The sequence below is a fragment of the Rousettus aegyptiacus genome, unplaced genomic scaffold (assembly GCF_014176215.1).
Source record: "Rousettus aegyptiacus isolate mRouAeg1 unplaced genomic scaffold, mRouAeg1.p scaffold_m13_p_13, whole genome shotgun sequence".
In the NCBI taxonomy this organism is placed as follows: Eukaryota; Metazoa; Chordata; class Mammalia; order Chiroptera; family Pteropodidae; genus Rousettus; species Rousettus aegyptiacus.
Genome location: NW_023416288.1, coordinates 45,782,075 through 45,796,758, shown reverse-complemented (window position 1 = coordinate 45,796,758; position 14,684 = coordinate 45,782,075). Strand labels below are relative to the sequence as shown.

The following is a 14,684-nucleotide window of genomic DNA, read 5'->3' as shown; positions in this document are numbered from 1 at the left end:
TGGGCCGCGTCACGCTCGGGGTCACGCCCCGCGCCACGCCCCCGGCCGAGGGGACGTCCTCTCTCGAGAACGCGGGAGCTTCGGCCCCAGGTGTGAAACGGGGTCCCCAGGGCGCACGCGCGGAAGGAACGGCGTGACCGTTTCCAGTCGGCTGAGCGGGCCGCAGTGAAAGCCCCCAGTGCGAAGGGTGCAATGACCTTGGCGCGCGGACGGACCCCTCGCTGCTGCCTCTGCCCGGGGGCGCCGCGTTGCGTTCCGGTCCTTAAGTGCTTTTAAGTTAAAATGTTTAAATTGTAAAAGCGGGGTCTTTAAAGGACGCCCGTCCAGTGCGGATTCGGCAGCTCTGTCTGGGGGATGCGCTTCACCAGGTCCTGCTAGAATTCCCGCAAGTGACGTAACGGTGTCAGACGGTATCAGAAAACGAGGGAAATAGAGCAAATACTGTCCCAACTTGGTTTTTCAAAGACAAGGTCATCCGTGGTAAGACTGCAGTTTTTAATGTGCTTTGCAGATGAGAACCTGCAACCTTTTTAACTGACATGTAGACTCCAAATGTGAAAAAAGTAACTCAGACTATTTTAAAAGTGCAAACTATAAAACTTAGAAACAGCTCTGCCTATTGTAAGGCTATAGCACGAAGCTAAATTCCAATCTGCGTTGTTACATGCAAGCGTTTGCCAAACTAATGATGTCACAATAAAGTTGTTTTGTTAACAATGCATACTTTATTACTTTATAAATTAATTTTAAAACGATGAGATAAATTATTAAATGAGGTGGTGTTTATGGATATAAATATGATTCAAGAATATATCTAAATAAGCTTTGTAAACAGTTTCAGCACTGATCTTTAAATCACTTAATTTTATGCCATAAAAATAAAACTTTTTAAAACTCCCTAAAACTTGTATGATTCTGCATTGTGTATAGACAAAGGCTTAAAAATATAAGGAATTTTGACCCAACAAATATAAAATTAAGTGTAATGATCTTTTCTTGTAAGACAAAAGGAATCATATGTCCTCTTCTTTCTTAAACTAAATAGGTATAGTAAATTGATAATTAAGTAATTTCAGTATGGATAATATATTGGCACTACTTCTCTCCATTTTTTCAAGTGATTCTGAGACAAGGATCGAAATCAGAGGTTTCTAGAACCCTGTGTGCCTGGGCTTGCTGGTGCAGCGTGTTTCCACACTGCTGGCCATGCTGTGACTAAGTCGCCCTTGGGGGTTAGTAGTTCAGTCACAGGACGATTGATCTGGGGACCTGTGTTGATGTTCATTTTGTTTGTTTCTTGTTCAGAGAAGTGCCCTCATCTTGTCACCAAGACGGAACCCCAGTGCGGATGTGGAGCTGGGGGAGGGGAGCAGCTGCAGGAGGGGGCTCCGGGCGTTTGCTGGTCGGCCCCGAGGCCGCCCGCCAGGCTGCCTGCGGCTCCCTCACCTCCCCCAGTGCCCCGGGGATGATTCGCAGTCCTGTTAGTGGAGGTACCATGTTCCCCAGGGGGAAGACCCTGGCCCGCTCAGAGGTCCTGCTTCAAGGACAACAGGTAATACTTGTCCTTTTCCTTCTCGGTGAGAAACTAAAACCCGGGCCGGGCGCGGCCGAGTGAGCGGCGCCCTGTGCGGCTTGCACAGCAGGAAAGGGCGGGTTCTGCTTACGCAGCTTCAGACTCTTCTCTAGATGTTTAGGGAAAAATACTTCACTACCTGTCATAAATGTTTTTGAAATCAACATTTGCGGAGTCCATGAGATATGTCAGGCAGAGCGCTGGGGGCTGGGGCTCTGAGAAAGGGCCACCCCCACCCAGCCGGGTGGAGACCACGGCTCCGGGTGCTGCTGCGTCACTTCCAAGGGCCTGTGAAATGTTGCCCGTCCAGGGGTGACAGCCGTCCACCCTTTTTATAGCACTGTGTACTGACAGTTTTACTTTGGTGACAGCCACTTTGATAATAGATAACTAAGTTTATATTTTCATATGAACTTTAGAATCAATTTGGCTTAAAACACAACCCTTTTGATTTCTTATGTAATGTTTTAATCTCTTTAAAACTTTCTAAAATTGAAAGCATCAAGCACATATAAACAAGACAGGCGTGTACGCGAATCCCCCCGGACCGTCCAGGCTTCAGTGACCGTTTTGTGGCCAGACTTTCCCACCGACCTGCCACCGTTTCCCCCTCTTGCGTTATTTTGAAACACGTCCCAGATATATCGTTTCATCTAAGTATTTAAACATGTAAATCTAAACAAATCTAAAAATTCCTGTAACAAAATTGAAATAGTATTATCGCACGGGCACTGAAATATTGTTTTAACAGTAAATCCTTAATATCCTATAATTGTCTCGTAAATACCATAAACTTTTTCTTGTTTTTAACTGAGATTAAATTGAATTTATAGTTTAGTTTAGGGACAGCTGACATCTCGAGAGCCGAGTTTCCATGTCACAGTAAAGGCGTGTCTTCCTGTTTACTGGTCTCTAGAGGTCCACCGCTGTTTGGGAGTGCCTTCAAGCAGGTAGTTTAATTTCTTTTATCTGATTTTTTTATCTTTGCTGTAGCTTTGTCAATTACACCCTCTAACTGGTGGTGGTTTGTGTTTACAATTGATGTTGATTTACATGTGATAATTTTGTATCCACTAACTTACTGTGGTTTTCCTTTGTTGGTAATGTATTTTTAAACTGACTTTATTGCATTCCAAAGGATTCGTCAGATCCTCTGTAAATAGTGGTCGGACCTCCTCATCAGTTTTAGCCTCTGTGCTTGTTCACTTATTTAATGGCGTTGACCAATGCCTCCAGGGAAGTGTCCAGTAACGGGGCACAGTGGCCGTCCAGCCTGATGTGAAGGACCCAGTTACGGAGGACAGAGGCGCTATCAGGAGCAGCCGGTAAGCGGCGCCGCCGTCCACACGCAGCCTGACCCGTGGGGGCCCCGCCCGCGTCGGCGCTCGAGAGCCACAAGGGCCACGCAGGGGACGGAGTCACCGTCGCACGGTTTATTAGCAAATTCACTCACGCTCACTGGCAAGCGTGACCCACACCCCAGGCTCTCCCTTCCTGCGAGCACCGTGGGCCTTAGGGGTTCAGGCCCGTGAGTGCTGGGGGGGGCGGGGCCTGCGCACTGGCCCCTCCCTGGGCGGCCGCCGGGGCACCGTGCACCCTGAATCTGTACACGCAAGTATACTTCGTGTGTCCCCAGTTGCTGAGGATTTTAAGCTTCACACATAATAAGGATTCAGAAACTTCGTGCTGCAAATGAAGGAAAGGTGAAATGACTGCCTTGTGGAGAAACGCGTCTCAGAGCACCCCCAGGAATGCTGCCGGCGGGAAATGCAGGCTCCCTCCGCCCCTCCTAACACAGGTGAGCTCCCCGCTCTGACACAGGCGAGCTCCCCGCTCTGACGGGAGAAAACAAGCCCACGTGCTCGCTGCCACCCTCTCCCCCGGCAGGGCTCCTGGGCGGCCATCCCAGGGCAGGAGGGAGGTGCCCGGCAGACAGTCCGACTCGGAAGTCCCTGGTACATTCGTGTCTGACACACGACCTGTTCGGCTTAGACGTCCTCACCATCACCCAAGCAGTGTCATAAAACACTCGCTTTTACGTGGTGTGAGATGCCTTCTGCATCTCTTCATTACTTCCTGTGGCTAGCGAGAAATAACGAAGATAGATGTCAAATGCCGGAATGATTTTCAGGGGAGTTACTTGTTAACAGTTTGTGTGTGTTTTTTTCCTGTTCAGTTAGAAAGAGTTTTACCTGTATTGTCTGGTATTAAATATTGATTTTCCCTTCCCCTGAGTTCCTCTCTGCCTCCTACCTTCCCGTGTTGCACTTCACAAGGAAGGTGAGGCAGTGATTCACCTAAGGGTAGCCAGGGACCCAAACTGGAAAGCGACAGCAACGAGGAAGAATTAGGCGTAGTAACCGCTGTGGTATTTGCCTGTCTTTTGCATTAAAATGCACGTAAGCACTTGGAGCTAAGACCCGAAGTGCAGAGGAGCCTTGCTTCCCATACTCTCAACACTCTCGTAATCGTTGCTCTCACCCACTCCGCATCACGCAGCCCCAGCACACCCCGCCCCCTCCCAGGGACGGAGCCACGCGTACCCCAGCCGGGGCTCTTGTTACCTGGAGCTCAAAGGTTTGAATGGTGGCTCCTGTGTTGTTATATAAAAACTGACCCAGGAAAATCTCTTCTCCTTCACATTCTTTCAAGATGCCCTGTGAAGAAAGGAGCAGACGTAGAGGTCATGAGGGATGGGTGCTCAGCTAAGATCAGCGGGTGGCGGCGTGTGCCGGTGGCGGCCATCCCGCAGAGGCTGCTGGCTTCCTCCGGGGCACAGTGCCGTGCTCCGGCCACACGGCCCTGTGCACAACCAGGAGGCCTTGAACTTGGGAGTTCGTGAGGCAAGAGGCAGGCTGATCACAGGAAGGTAGGGAGATGGATAGATATATAGATAGGGCGGTGGATCAAACATAGATGATGAAGGGATGGAGGGACGGATGGAGGGACGGAGGGGTGGATGGGCAGATAAGGAGACAGAACAAATCCCTGCAGGGTGAGAGGGGGCAGTCAGGAGCTGCAGGACTGTTTTTAGGGCTGGACGGAAATATTCCAAGTAGCAGAAGTGACCTGGTTCAACCCTCTCCCTTGGCAGGTGACAAATCAGAGTCTAGGAGAGAAGCTACCCCCTCACAGAGATGCGGATGGTTCGCTGCACAGATCAGATGGGACCCCAGCTCCTCATTCTAGCCAGCTGCTCCCCGCCCCCTCTCTGAACGAAGGCTCAGACAGCTGCTCACGTGGACGGAGAACTCCTTGGGTGCACTGGAGACGCTCCCCGAGGGCGACACCTTCTCCGGGATGTGCTCCAGGGTGACCGCGGTTGGCACGATCTTCATGGCGAGCTTGACGAGGGCATGGCCCTGGGAGCCCGGGAAGGCCCAGCACTTCCCGGGGTGAACATCCGGCTGGAGGGGAGACACAGAGGTAACCTCTCCCCTGGCTACGGAAACCCATGCCCACGGAGCCGGCCGCGGGCCTCGCCCCCGCCTGCAGTCTGCAGACGTCGCGGGCGGCTCACGGCGCCCGGCGAGCCGTCCAGACGCCCGGGGCTGGTCGGTCCCCGGCGCGCGTGACGCTCACGCCAGTCCGCGCTCTTCACCACACGACCGCGCTTTCCCTCAGCGCTCCAACTGGGCCGTTCGCCGCCGGCTGGCGGCCGCTCGGTGTGGTGATGGCGTGCGGCCGGTGCTGCTGGTGGAGACGGTGGCGGCAGCGGTGACGGTGGCGACGGTGCTGGTGGCGGTGACGGTGACGGTGGTGACGGTGACGGTGGTGACGGTGACTGCGGTGATCGTGGTGGCCATGGTGGTGGCGGCGGTAGCTCTGGTGCTAGAGGCGGCAGTGAGGTTGGCAGTGGTGATGGAGATGATGGCGGTGGGGACAGTGACACCGGTCCCGGTGCCGGTGCCGGTGCCGGTGCCGAGGAAGACGAAGGGTCCGGACTGTGCTCTGGCGTGAGGTCCACGGCTTCGCCCCGAAGGCGTTTCTCACTGGACCCTGACTGCAGGTGTGCAGACGTCACGGACGAGCCCTGGCGTCTGCTGGCGTCGGTGCCGGCGGACCTGGGCTGAAATGCTCGTGGGACCCTCGCCGGAAGTTCCTCCGTGTGCAGTTGGGCCAGTGCCGGCCGGGTCGGCGCGCGGCGGTCGGACACGCGGGGCGTGCACCTTCCGTGAGTGCGTGCAGTGACCGGAGTCACGGGGAAGGGGACCGTGAGGGTGGCATGCGAACGTCCTATCGGAGAAGCAGGTGATCTAGTTTGCTGACCTTAAAATAAGAAATAACCCGTGCAGCTGATGACCGTAAAGCTGCAGAGAGAGTTTCAGGCCTCTGACGAGTTCAGCATCGCCTCCATTGTAGACATTAATGTTTTCATGGTAAATAATAGAAACAAAATACTAAAACGTAAACAGGTGAGTCTTAACCCCGCGTTTACCTGAAGCATGGCATCCGGGGGCATTTCGTGGCTCAGGAACCCAATCCCGTGCCAGGATAGCTTTGCTTTGTCATTTCTGTAGCTCTCCGAGGTCCCAGCTTCAATGACAGAAGCTCCTAAAATTGTAAAATAGTTTTAAAAATAAAAATTACACAACTCAAAACACCTCATTTAGAGTTTAATAATGTTGGGAAATGAGTAAGGTAAAATTCATGCTCAGGAATTGGGAGGAAAATCTGACTTCCAGTCTCATTACCACAGAAACGCCGTCACTTTGAGAAAGCCATGTGTATCACAAGCTTTTGACAGTGTCATGTAGATGTTCTATGTTCTGCCTGATTTTCCGTCTTCTTTTCATTACTTATCGCTCATTTTAGTGTGTGGAATAGGAAGGGTCACAGCGCCTGCGGCAGGAACCTCCCCTCGGCCTCCCTGCCTTCCCCGCGGTCCTCCGGCTCCGCCCGCAGCCCTGCCCAGGCGCGCGAGGGGGCGCGGAGTCCTCCCTCCGCGTCCTCCCTCGATGCGCGCCCCCCGCGTGGAGCAGCGGAGTGCCGCCCGCCCTCCCCGTCTCTTCCTCGCTGTCTACAGCTGACCAGATGGTAAACGTGCTCCCACCAGGGGGGCCCTGGGAAGCACTGGCTTCTCACCGGGCTCGGTTGCTCGCTGCCATACCCACCTGCCGACTTGAGCGCGTAATCGGCCATCTGCACCTGGTCTTCTCTCAGCTTTTTAAGTATGTAATTTACCAAGTTTGACGTTTCCTGTACAGATTTAAAAAATAGTTTTCTGTTAACGTGCCTGCCACCTACTGGAGTCTTGACAGTTCACATCGTCGTCCCTGATCTGTAAAGTCACAGCAGTGGCGAATGCCGGCCAGGCCACACACCGAGCCAGGCCCTGCGCATGGAATCCTGGGGTCACCCCTGTGGCCCCCGGGGGTCAGCGCCGCTCAGGTCACGGAGCTGCACTGTGCTCCCGCAGTCCTCCGAGGCATGGAGCAAGGCCGGCCGTTCCAGTTCTGCAGCCCTGTGGCCCCCCTGAAACCCCGGTGGCCACCCCGTGTGCTTGTCCAAACAGGCGGGCGGCCGAGGCTACGTGTGTGGCCTGCTGGACCCTCCTACATGAGAGTCCCTGCTGGCCAGAAAAGGCTGGAACATCCTGCAGACACGGGAATGAAGGCAGGTCTCGTAGAGTGCGTGACCGCTTGTCCCGCAAGCCACTCATGCTGGGTTCTTAGGGACATTCGATTCCAGAGACATGAGTGTCAGAGGGAGCAAGCCACTGGCACTTTGTCCCCGGGACAGGACGGGGCCCCGGGCGGCGGGCGGTCTGTGCCTCTGAGAAGGCGGCTTCGGACAGCGAGGAGGATGGTGGGGGCGGCAGGAGGGAGCAGAGCCGAGCTCGGGGCTCTGTCCTGTGTCGCCCAGCCTGGGCCGTGCGTGAACACTCGCTGTCCGAGTGTGTGCACAGACGTTCAGAAGCTGCCATTCCAACGAGCTTCTGTCTGTCTGTCTGTCCACTGGGAGGTGAAACAGGGTTCGTCATCCGTCTCGGTGGGAAGTAGGTCATAGCCGTACGAAGCCTTCTCTGTGACAGAGCCGTGATGGGAGCGAGGTCCAGGAGCCGCGGACAGGTGGCCGCAGGGGCACGAGGGTCAGCCCCTGCCCCTCCCCCTCCCTGCCGGAAGGCCATCCGGGAGGTGACCCTGGCCGCGCCCCCATGCCCTGCTTACCTGGTCGATGAGCTCTGCGTGGCCCGGGGCTCCAGGGGGCTCTCCGGGGGGCTCCCCGGCCGCATGCGGGCCGTGCTGGCCATGCCGCATGTCCCTGAGCAGAGCCTTCAGGACGGCGATCTGCTCGATGAGAGAGAGAATCTCGCGGAAGTTGTGCTCCAGGGTCTGGCTCTCTGTCCTGCGGGTGGAGACCGCGTGAGGGGGACGCGTGGACCCCGGGCCAGCCAGCCGGGCTCGGGCCGCTGCGAAGAGCGTGGTGCAGGCAGGGATGGCGCGGGGGGCTGGCAGGGCCCCTTCAGCGGGGGCGACCGTGGACACGGCCAGGCACGCCCGGCGAGGGCGTCTGGGCTGGGGTGGGGGTGACCGTGGACACGGCCAGGCACGCCCGGCGAGGGTGCCCGGGCTGGGGTGCGCTCAGCCGGTGCCCTCGCAGCATGTCCCGAGTCGCCCCCTCACCGCCCTCTGCAGACACCTGGCGTCGGGTGGGGCGGAGCCCGGGTCTGTGGGCTCCCTCGGGCGAGGGGTGCGGGCGGGGAGGGGACAGGCGGTGCCAGCTTCGCCTGCTAAGCGCCGGTTCTGCTGCTGTTAGTTTGAAAATTACTGGCGGCGACCCTCGGAGGACGTCAGCCGGTGCCTGTTTCTTTTCGTTGAAAGCGTGTGAGCGCTGCTTATCCAGCGTTTTCTTTTTTTACAATTTGTGAAGCATCAGGTGTAGTTCTAGGAGATAGATGTTCTGTGCAAAGATGTGCTAATGTTAAGAGTGTAGTTATCCCGTGCGAAGATGTGCTAATGGCTAACCTCTGCTTCCGTAAACCTGCTTGCTTGTTTGATGTAGTTTTGGGCTTTATAAGCTGCCTCCTCTGGAAGCGCGGGGCAGCGGGGAGAGTCAGTCACTGGCCGGCTAATAAAGGCTCATAATTAATCTCAATTGGCTGTGGGTCTTAGATTTGAACGTGCCATAACAGTTTCACTTTTACGAAACATTCCAGGGACCGGATCCCCGTGGGTCCCCGCATGCAACACCCTCACTCACTTCAACAGCTCCAGCTGCTCTCTGGGCATCCAAAGTCGAGCCTGAAAACAAACGGCAAAGAAGTAGAGCTGTCGTCCTCACTCGCCGTGGGGGGAGACCTCGCACGTGCCCGACAGAGGACAGAGCGTGCCGGGACGCGCCCCGGGGACGCACGCCGGGGGCGGGGGTGGGGGGGGGTGGGGTGCAGGATCGCGGGGCGGCTGCTGGCCCCCTCCCGTCTGGCCACTCCAGTGTCCTGAGCCCCGCGTACAGCATGGGTTCCAGGCTGTCCCACAAACGCCCGTAGAGGCCGCAGGCCCGGGCAAGTCTGCCCGGCCTCTCCCAGCCGCGCTGATCCTGGCCTCGGGGTGCGTGGCAGCCTCGCTCCAGCCGCTGCTCCCGTCACACGGCCTCTCTTCTCGTCTGGTGTCTCTCAGAGGGACACTCGTCGCTGGACTTGGGGCCCGTCTGGGAAGTCCAGGGTGATTTTACCAGCTTTCTTCCAGGTAGAGTCAGGTTCTGGGGGTCAGTCTGTGCACGTAACCTGGACAGAGCGGCCCCTGACACCTCCCTCGCAGGGGGTCACCTCTCAGCCCCCCGTGGTGGCCGTCGGTGTGTCATCCAGGACCTGCTCCTCCACCTCTGCTGACAAGTCTGCTTTTCTGTTCCAGAGACCGACTTGCCAGCACTTTGCTGCCCCAAGTCACGCCAGCCAGGAGGACCCCTCCCGGGGCTGCGCGCTGTGACCGGTGTGCGGGGGTGGAGGTGGCTCAGAGACGCCCCTGCGGTCGTCCTGCAGTCGGCTCCGCCGGCCGTGTGCCCCGCACGGGCCGTGGGTTCGGGGCCCGTCTGTGCCGGGGACGGCTTCTCGCTTCCAGCACCTCAGCCTGTCCGCCCCAGCAGAGGTGGCCGTGCTCTCTCGGGTCGCCTCCTTTCTTTAGTCTGGCCTTAAAAGAACACGTGGAAATCAGTCCTTCATCAACTTGCTTTTCAATGAATTTGCAAGTTCCTCCAAAAGTAAAGTTTTCCAGATCTTTAAAAGCGTTTTTTATTTCGCCTCATTTCCAGAAGGACTTCAGGTGGCTTCCACTGCACAGGAACAAACGTAATATAAAGGACGCCGGGAGACCGGTGAGAACAGGCAGGTAAGGGCAAAGCAAGGCCAGGAGGGCGAGGGCGCCGCGTGCACAGGACGGGGGCGCCGGGAGCCCCCGGAAGCCGGCGTGGGCCATGTGCTCGACCCGACGTCGCGGCTCCCAGCCCGAGGTCGGCGGGAGGGAGGGGACAGGGTGGCTAATATTCACAGCATCGCAGCGTTGCAAAAGGAGGTGTTGGGTGGCTGCGCTGTCCGGCCGGGGTCCCTCCGCAGACTCCTGGTGGTCAGGACCCCGGAGCACGGCTCCTGTGGTGGGGGGCACACGGCACGCCCCGCAGAGCCTCCCGGGCTCCAGAGCCCACTGCCCGCGCCCATGGAGGGCGGGCCCCCCGGCACCTGCCGCCGTCGATGCGTGTGGACGTGGTGGCCAGCCTCTTGAGAGCCGGGTCGCAGCGGCGGCGAAGCCACGGCCGGGCCGGGAGCCACCGCCCCGTCTGTCCTCACGGCCGGGCCCGGAGCCGCCACCTCGTCGTGACGTCGCCCAGCGGTTTTGCGGCAACGGCGAAGGCTCCCCGATTGCCCTCTGTCCCCGGGCGGCTCTGCTCCGCTCCACCCACACAGCGTGCACTGAGACCAAGGTTCGCCCCCGAGCTCGGCTCCAGCCCGCAGAGCTCGGGCAGCCTCGGCGCACGGTGTTCACGGGGCCTCACGTGGCCAGTCCTTTTTTCCTTAACGAAATTCCCACAAGATCCCTTACTTCAAACACACGATTTCTGGTGACTCCAGAGGGCATAAGGGTTGCCGTCAGTGCCCCTGGCGGAAGCTTCGACGAGCTGCTTTGTGCGGGGTTAGGAGTGTGAACCAATCAAGTGTCTGGGGCGGGCGCTGTGCATTTGTGGCCTCAAGCCCCGATGGTGACAGCGGTTACACAGTCGCCGAGGCCGTGCGTCACGCGGCAGCAAAACTGAGTCCTCGGCGGACGTGGCTGGGATGGTGGGCGGTGCCAGCGAGTCTGGCTTTGAGTTTCGGCTCTGGAATTCACGGCCACTCACGCTCGGCACACTCGGCACACTCGTGATCTCCTTAATTGTTCCACCGACTTCCTCATCTGCACCTCACTTTGTAATACTCTTATCAAAGAGTCAATTTGAGGATAAAAAAAAATGCGTATTCGAAGTGCTTAAGTCCCTCCTGGTGCACAGTTATCACCCTGTCCCCATGGAGGAGGTGGGAGGCAACCCGGCTTTGAAAAGCAGTATTAAGTCACCACAATTCTGATTCCATATAAAAAGGTCACCTAACTTTGTGACTATCTTTTGTTTATCCCTCTTTTAGGAGTTTATCCTAAGTGAAAAATCAAGGACGGGTTTAAAGATTTAGCAACAAGTGTGTTTATGTTTATAATGCTGAAAAATTGCAAACTATTCAACTGTTTGGAAATATTTACTGAATATATCATCACTGGATTACTAGTCAGCCATAAAATGCTGTTGCAAAATAATATCTAAAGATAGGAGTGCGTTTAATTGAATAAAAACAAGCTGTGAACCAGCTTTCGAAGCAAGTAGCTGGGGCTGTAAGGAGACCACAGAGAAGCGGGTCGCAGTAGGTCACAGGTGACTTTGAGCAGAGCCCTCACCTGCGTGAAGGACACAGTGAACACTGGTCAGCGGGGAAATGGCCGAGCGAAGCCGCACCCCCGTGGGACATGCCGGGCTTAACCGAGACCACGTGATAGAACTCCGGTCCCTACGTTAACTTCTGTCGGATAGTCACGTGCAGGACAAAGGGAGCATTGCCAGTCAGAGTCACTTCATAGCACATTAAATTTCAAACGAATGTCGTACGAGAAGATTTAACGAAACCTCACCTGGTAATTATAAAGCCTTGAACCATATTCTGTAATTACAGCATAAAATCGTCTGGATTTCTGAGGTGGCCCGGTTTCTCTAAGCCACGAGTGATTTATAAATCCTGTTGAAAGACCAACTCCGATTAAAGAGTTTACTTGGAAACATTTATAAGATATGTTATATGTATTAATGGGAATGTCCCTAAGCACAGAGGATATATATCACGAGGCGCTCAGACCTTTGGGAGATAATGTGGAAGATGCCAGCGCAGGGTGCCCAGAAGATTAGTCCTCCTTTGAAACAACTATAATTTGGCAAAGATTAACATGGTCGACTTTTTTTTGAATTCTGAAATCTAACCCAAAATTTACAGCAACCAGAGGCCTGAAGGGAAGAGCAGGTCACTTTTGGGAAGAGAGCAGTGTGGCATTTCTGCCTGGCTCCCCCCACACCCCCGCATGGAGGCTGTAGCCCTGGGGGTGGCCGTCTGCATTCCTAGTGCCGCTGGCCAGTGCCGGCGGCCTAACGTGGACCTTGTTCTTAAACCGCTGTGACCGCGTTTCGGCCTGCACAGTGACTGCAGAGTCTGGCCTTTGCTTATCCCACTGCCTTGGGCCAGAAGGGCTTCCTGGGAGGCTGCAGTGTCTGTTGAAAGGTATGAAGTCACGACTGGCCACCAGACAGTGAGTGAGGCAAGTGGCAGACAGACACCAAAGTGGGGGAGGGGAGGCAGAGGAGGCAGTCTCTCTGAGGATGAGGGCTTGGGGGCGGGGCAGGGGATGCAGTGGCCTGCTCAGAAGGGACCTCGGGGAGGCCCCGTGCTCTGTGCGTGCGGGAGGCGGGGGTCAAGGCCGAGTGCGGGGGACCCAGCGTAGCCTTGAGAGAGAGCCCCAGCACAGGGCCTGGTGGTCCAGACTGGGCAGGGGTCCGTGTTCCCTCTCCCCCATCCCCTCCCCAGTAAATCTCTGTCAGGTCACTGGTTGACCACTAAGATATCAGAACAGGGACCATCACTAAACAAACGCATGACTGCCTCCCTCGGCGAGCAGTAACAGCAACCCCTAAGAAAGGGGAAAGATCCGATTTCCAGACTGACCATAGTATAACAGTGAAATGCCTAGTTTCCAACAAAAAACGACCACACACACAAGGAAACAGGAAGGTGTGGCCCGTTAAAGGGGAAAATGACCGAGACCATCCCTGAGGGAGCCCGACGTTGGACTTCCTGAAAAAACCTGTGAACCAACGGTCTTAAACACACTCAAAAAGTAAGGGGAACCATGGGTAAAGGACTAAAGAAAACCTAAGGAATGATGTGTGAATGAAATGAAAATATCAATATAGAGATTATAAAAGGAACCACATGTAAATTCTGGAGTTAAAAGTACCAAAAAAGTACAATGAAAGTACAACTGAAATTAAAAAAAAAAAAATTTTGCTAGAGGGACTTGGGGGCAGATTTGGGCATGCAGAAGAAAGAATCAATGAACTCAAAGATAAGATGCAAAATGATTGAGTCTGGGCAGGAGAAGCAGAAAAAGGACAGAAAAAAGAAACAGAGCCTAAGGGACCTGCAGGGCAGCAGCAGCCGCACCAGCGCACGCATCGTGGGAGTCTCAGAAGGCGGAAGGAATATTTGAAAAAATAATGACTAAAGACTTCCCGGTGTGATGAAAAGCACAAATCCACACATCCCAGAAGCTCAGCAAACTCTAACTAGGATAAACCTAAAGGGACTTAGACCAAGACACCGTATGGTCAGTCAAAAGCCAGAGGCAGAGAGTCTTGCGAGCAGCAGGAGGAATGCTGCTTGCCCTGCACCCAGAGTCTTCACGTTTCTCATCGGAAACCGTGACGGCCGGAAGGGAATGAGGTGGCACATCTGAAACGCTAAAAGGAAAAAAAAAAAAAAAAGCCAAACCCTGCTTTAGGGATCATTATTTGGCAAGACTTACCCACGAGAAAAAAAGTCAGTATAAACACCACACTGATGATGATCTTCCATGATCGAGTCAACCTAAAAAGGGTAAAAACAGCAAAAAGAATCACTGCATCACTGTGGACCTTTGATGTGAACGTTAAACTAACCGCTACGAGCGAGTCAACAAACATGCTTATTCTGGGTCAAATTTGTGACTCGATCCCTAATCCAGTGTCCTTGACATGGATAGGAAACAGTTTCGGGGATGGTGTGTGTGCGTTCATACACGCAGAGACACCCCTCAGCCCCACACATTTCTGTCGAGCATTTTTAGGTGCGTGGATGCTGTCTTTTTTCATGTGTATAAATACTTATAAAGAAGAAAACAAAGGAAATTATCCCTGAAGTCCGAATACAAAATGTGCCGAAAAGAAAAAGGAAAAAAGTTGGAATCCGATTTGGTGGAAGTTAGATGGTAAGCTAAGAACTATGACAACAGCAGGTGTCTGATAACACTCTCCGGAGTGACCGTAGCCTTTTTGTCCACTTTTTTTTGTTCGTTTGTTTTGCAGCGTAACGCACACAAACGTAGAAGGGGGCAGAAGCCATCGTCGCACGGCTCGTGGGCCTTCACGAAATGAAGTGTGCGCGTGACCTCTGCCAGAACGGGCAGCAGCGCCCGCAGCTGGCCAGCAGCCCCTCTGCCCGGCAGACCCTGCCCCTCCCAGCCGGCGGCCACCCCGCCCCCGAGCCCCGTCCCCAGCCAGCAGGCCCCCTGGGCTAAGTATCTGAACGGTGTGTCTCAGGCCACCCGGGCTCTGGCCTGTGAGGTCATGGCTCCTCCCTTCTCGTTCTGGAGTGGCCCTCGTGGGGATGGCCCGAGGCCGGATAAATGACGCCACCACGCGCACTCGTGGCGGGGCTGCGGGACGCCCCGTTCGCGTCTGGAGCCCCCACACACGCTCCTAAGCTGAGCTCCCCGGACAGGAGCGCGGGGACACGGCGCCCACGAGCCCTGCCTGGGCAGATGCAGCCGCAGGGTTCCCCAGAGCGGTCGCA

General features: G+C 55.4%; 1 protein-coding gene and 1 long non-coding RNA gene across 5 annotated transcripts in view; one reads left to right on the top strand and one right to left on the bottom strand.

Annotated features, from left to right (window-relative positions):
* Window positions 1-32: 32 nt before the first annotated feature.
* LOC107512412 lies at window positions 33-4,817 on the top strand. Of its 3 annotated transcripts, none has more exons than XR_001597274.2 (6): window positions 33-480; window positions 1,306-1,552; window positions 2,407-2,523; window positions 2,712-2,898; window positions 4,226-4,442; window positions 4,668-4,817. It is a non-coding gene; the product is annotated as an uncharacterized LOC107512412 (long non-coding RNA). The 3 variants fall into 3 exon arrangements; XR_004953977.1 differs by adding an exon at window positions 3,210-3,371 and having other exon boundaries at window positions 33-1,552; XR_004953976.1 differs by having other exon boundaries at window positions 33-1,552.
* Window positions 2,892-14,684, bottom strand: part of SUN3 (Sad1 and UNC84 domain containing 3) — a 16,559-nt gene continuing 4,766 nt past the window's right edge. Inside the window, exons 2-9 of one of the 2 annotated variants that reach the window (XM_016147901.2) lie at window positions 13,660-13,721; window positions 11,722-11,825; window positions 7,744-7,921; window positions 6,688-6,772; window positions 6,012-6,127; window positions 4,813-4,980; window positions 4,138-4,230; window positions 2,892-3,259 (exon numbers count right to left, since the gene is read on the bottom strand). In XM_016147901.2, coding sequence (XP_016003387.2) covers window positions 3,086-3,259; window positions 4,138-4,230; window positions 4,813-4,980; window positions 6,012-6,127; window positions 6,688-6,772; window positions 7,744-7,921; window positions 11,722-11,747 — 840 coding nt within the window. In that variant the 5' untranslated portion in view covers window positions 11,748-11,825; window positions 13,660-13,721 and the 3' untranslated portion in view covers window positions 2,892-3,085. Of the gene's footprint in view, window positions 3,260-3,370; window positions 3,656-4,137; window positions 4,231-4,812; window positions 4,981-6,011; window positions 6,128-6,687; window positions 6,773-7,743; window positions 7,922-11,721; window positions 11,826-13,659; window positions 13,722-14,684 lie in introns of those variants that run through there. The other variant, XM_016147903.2, reaches the window with a different exon arrangement.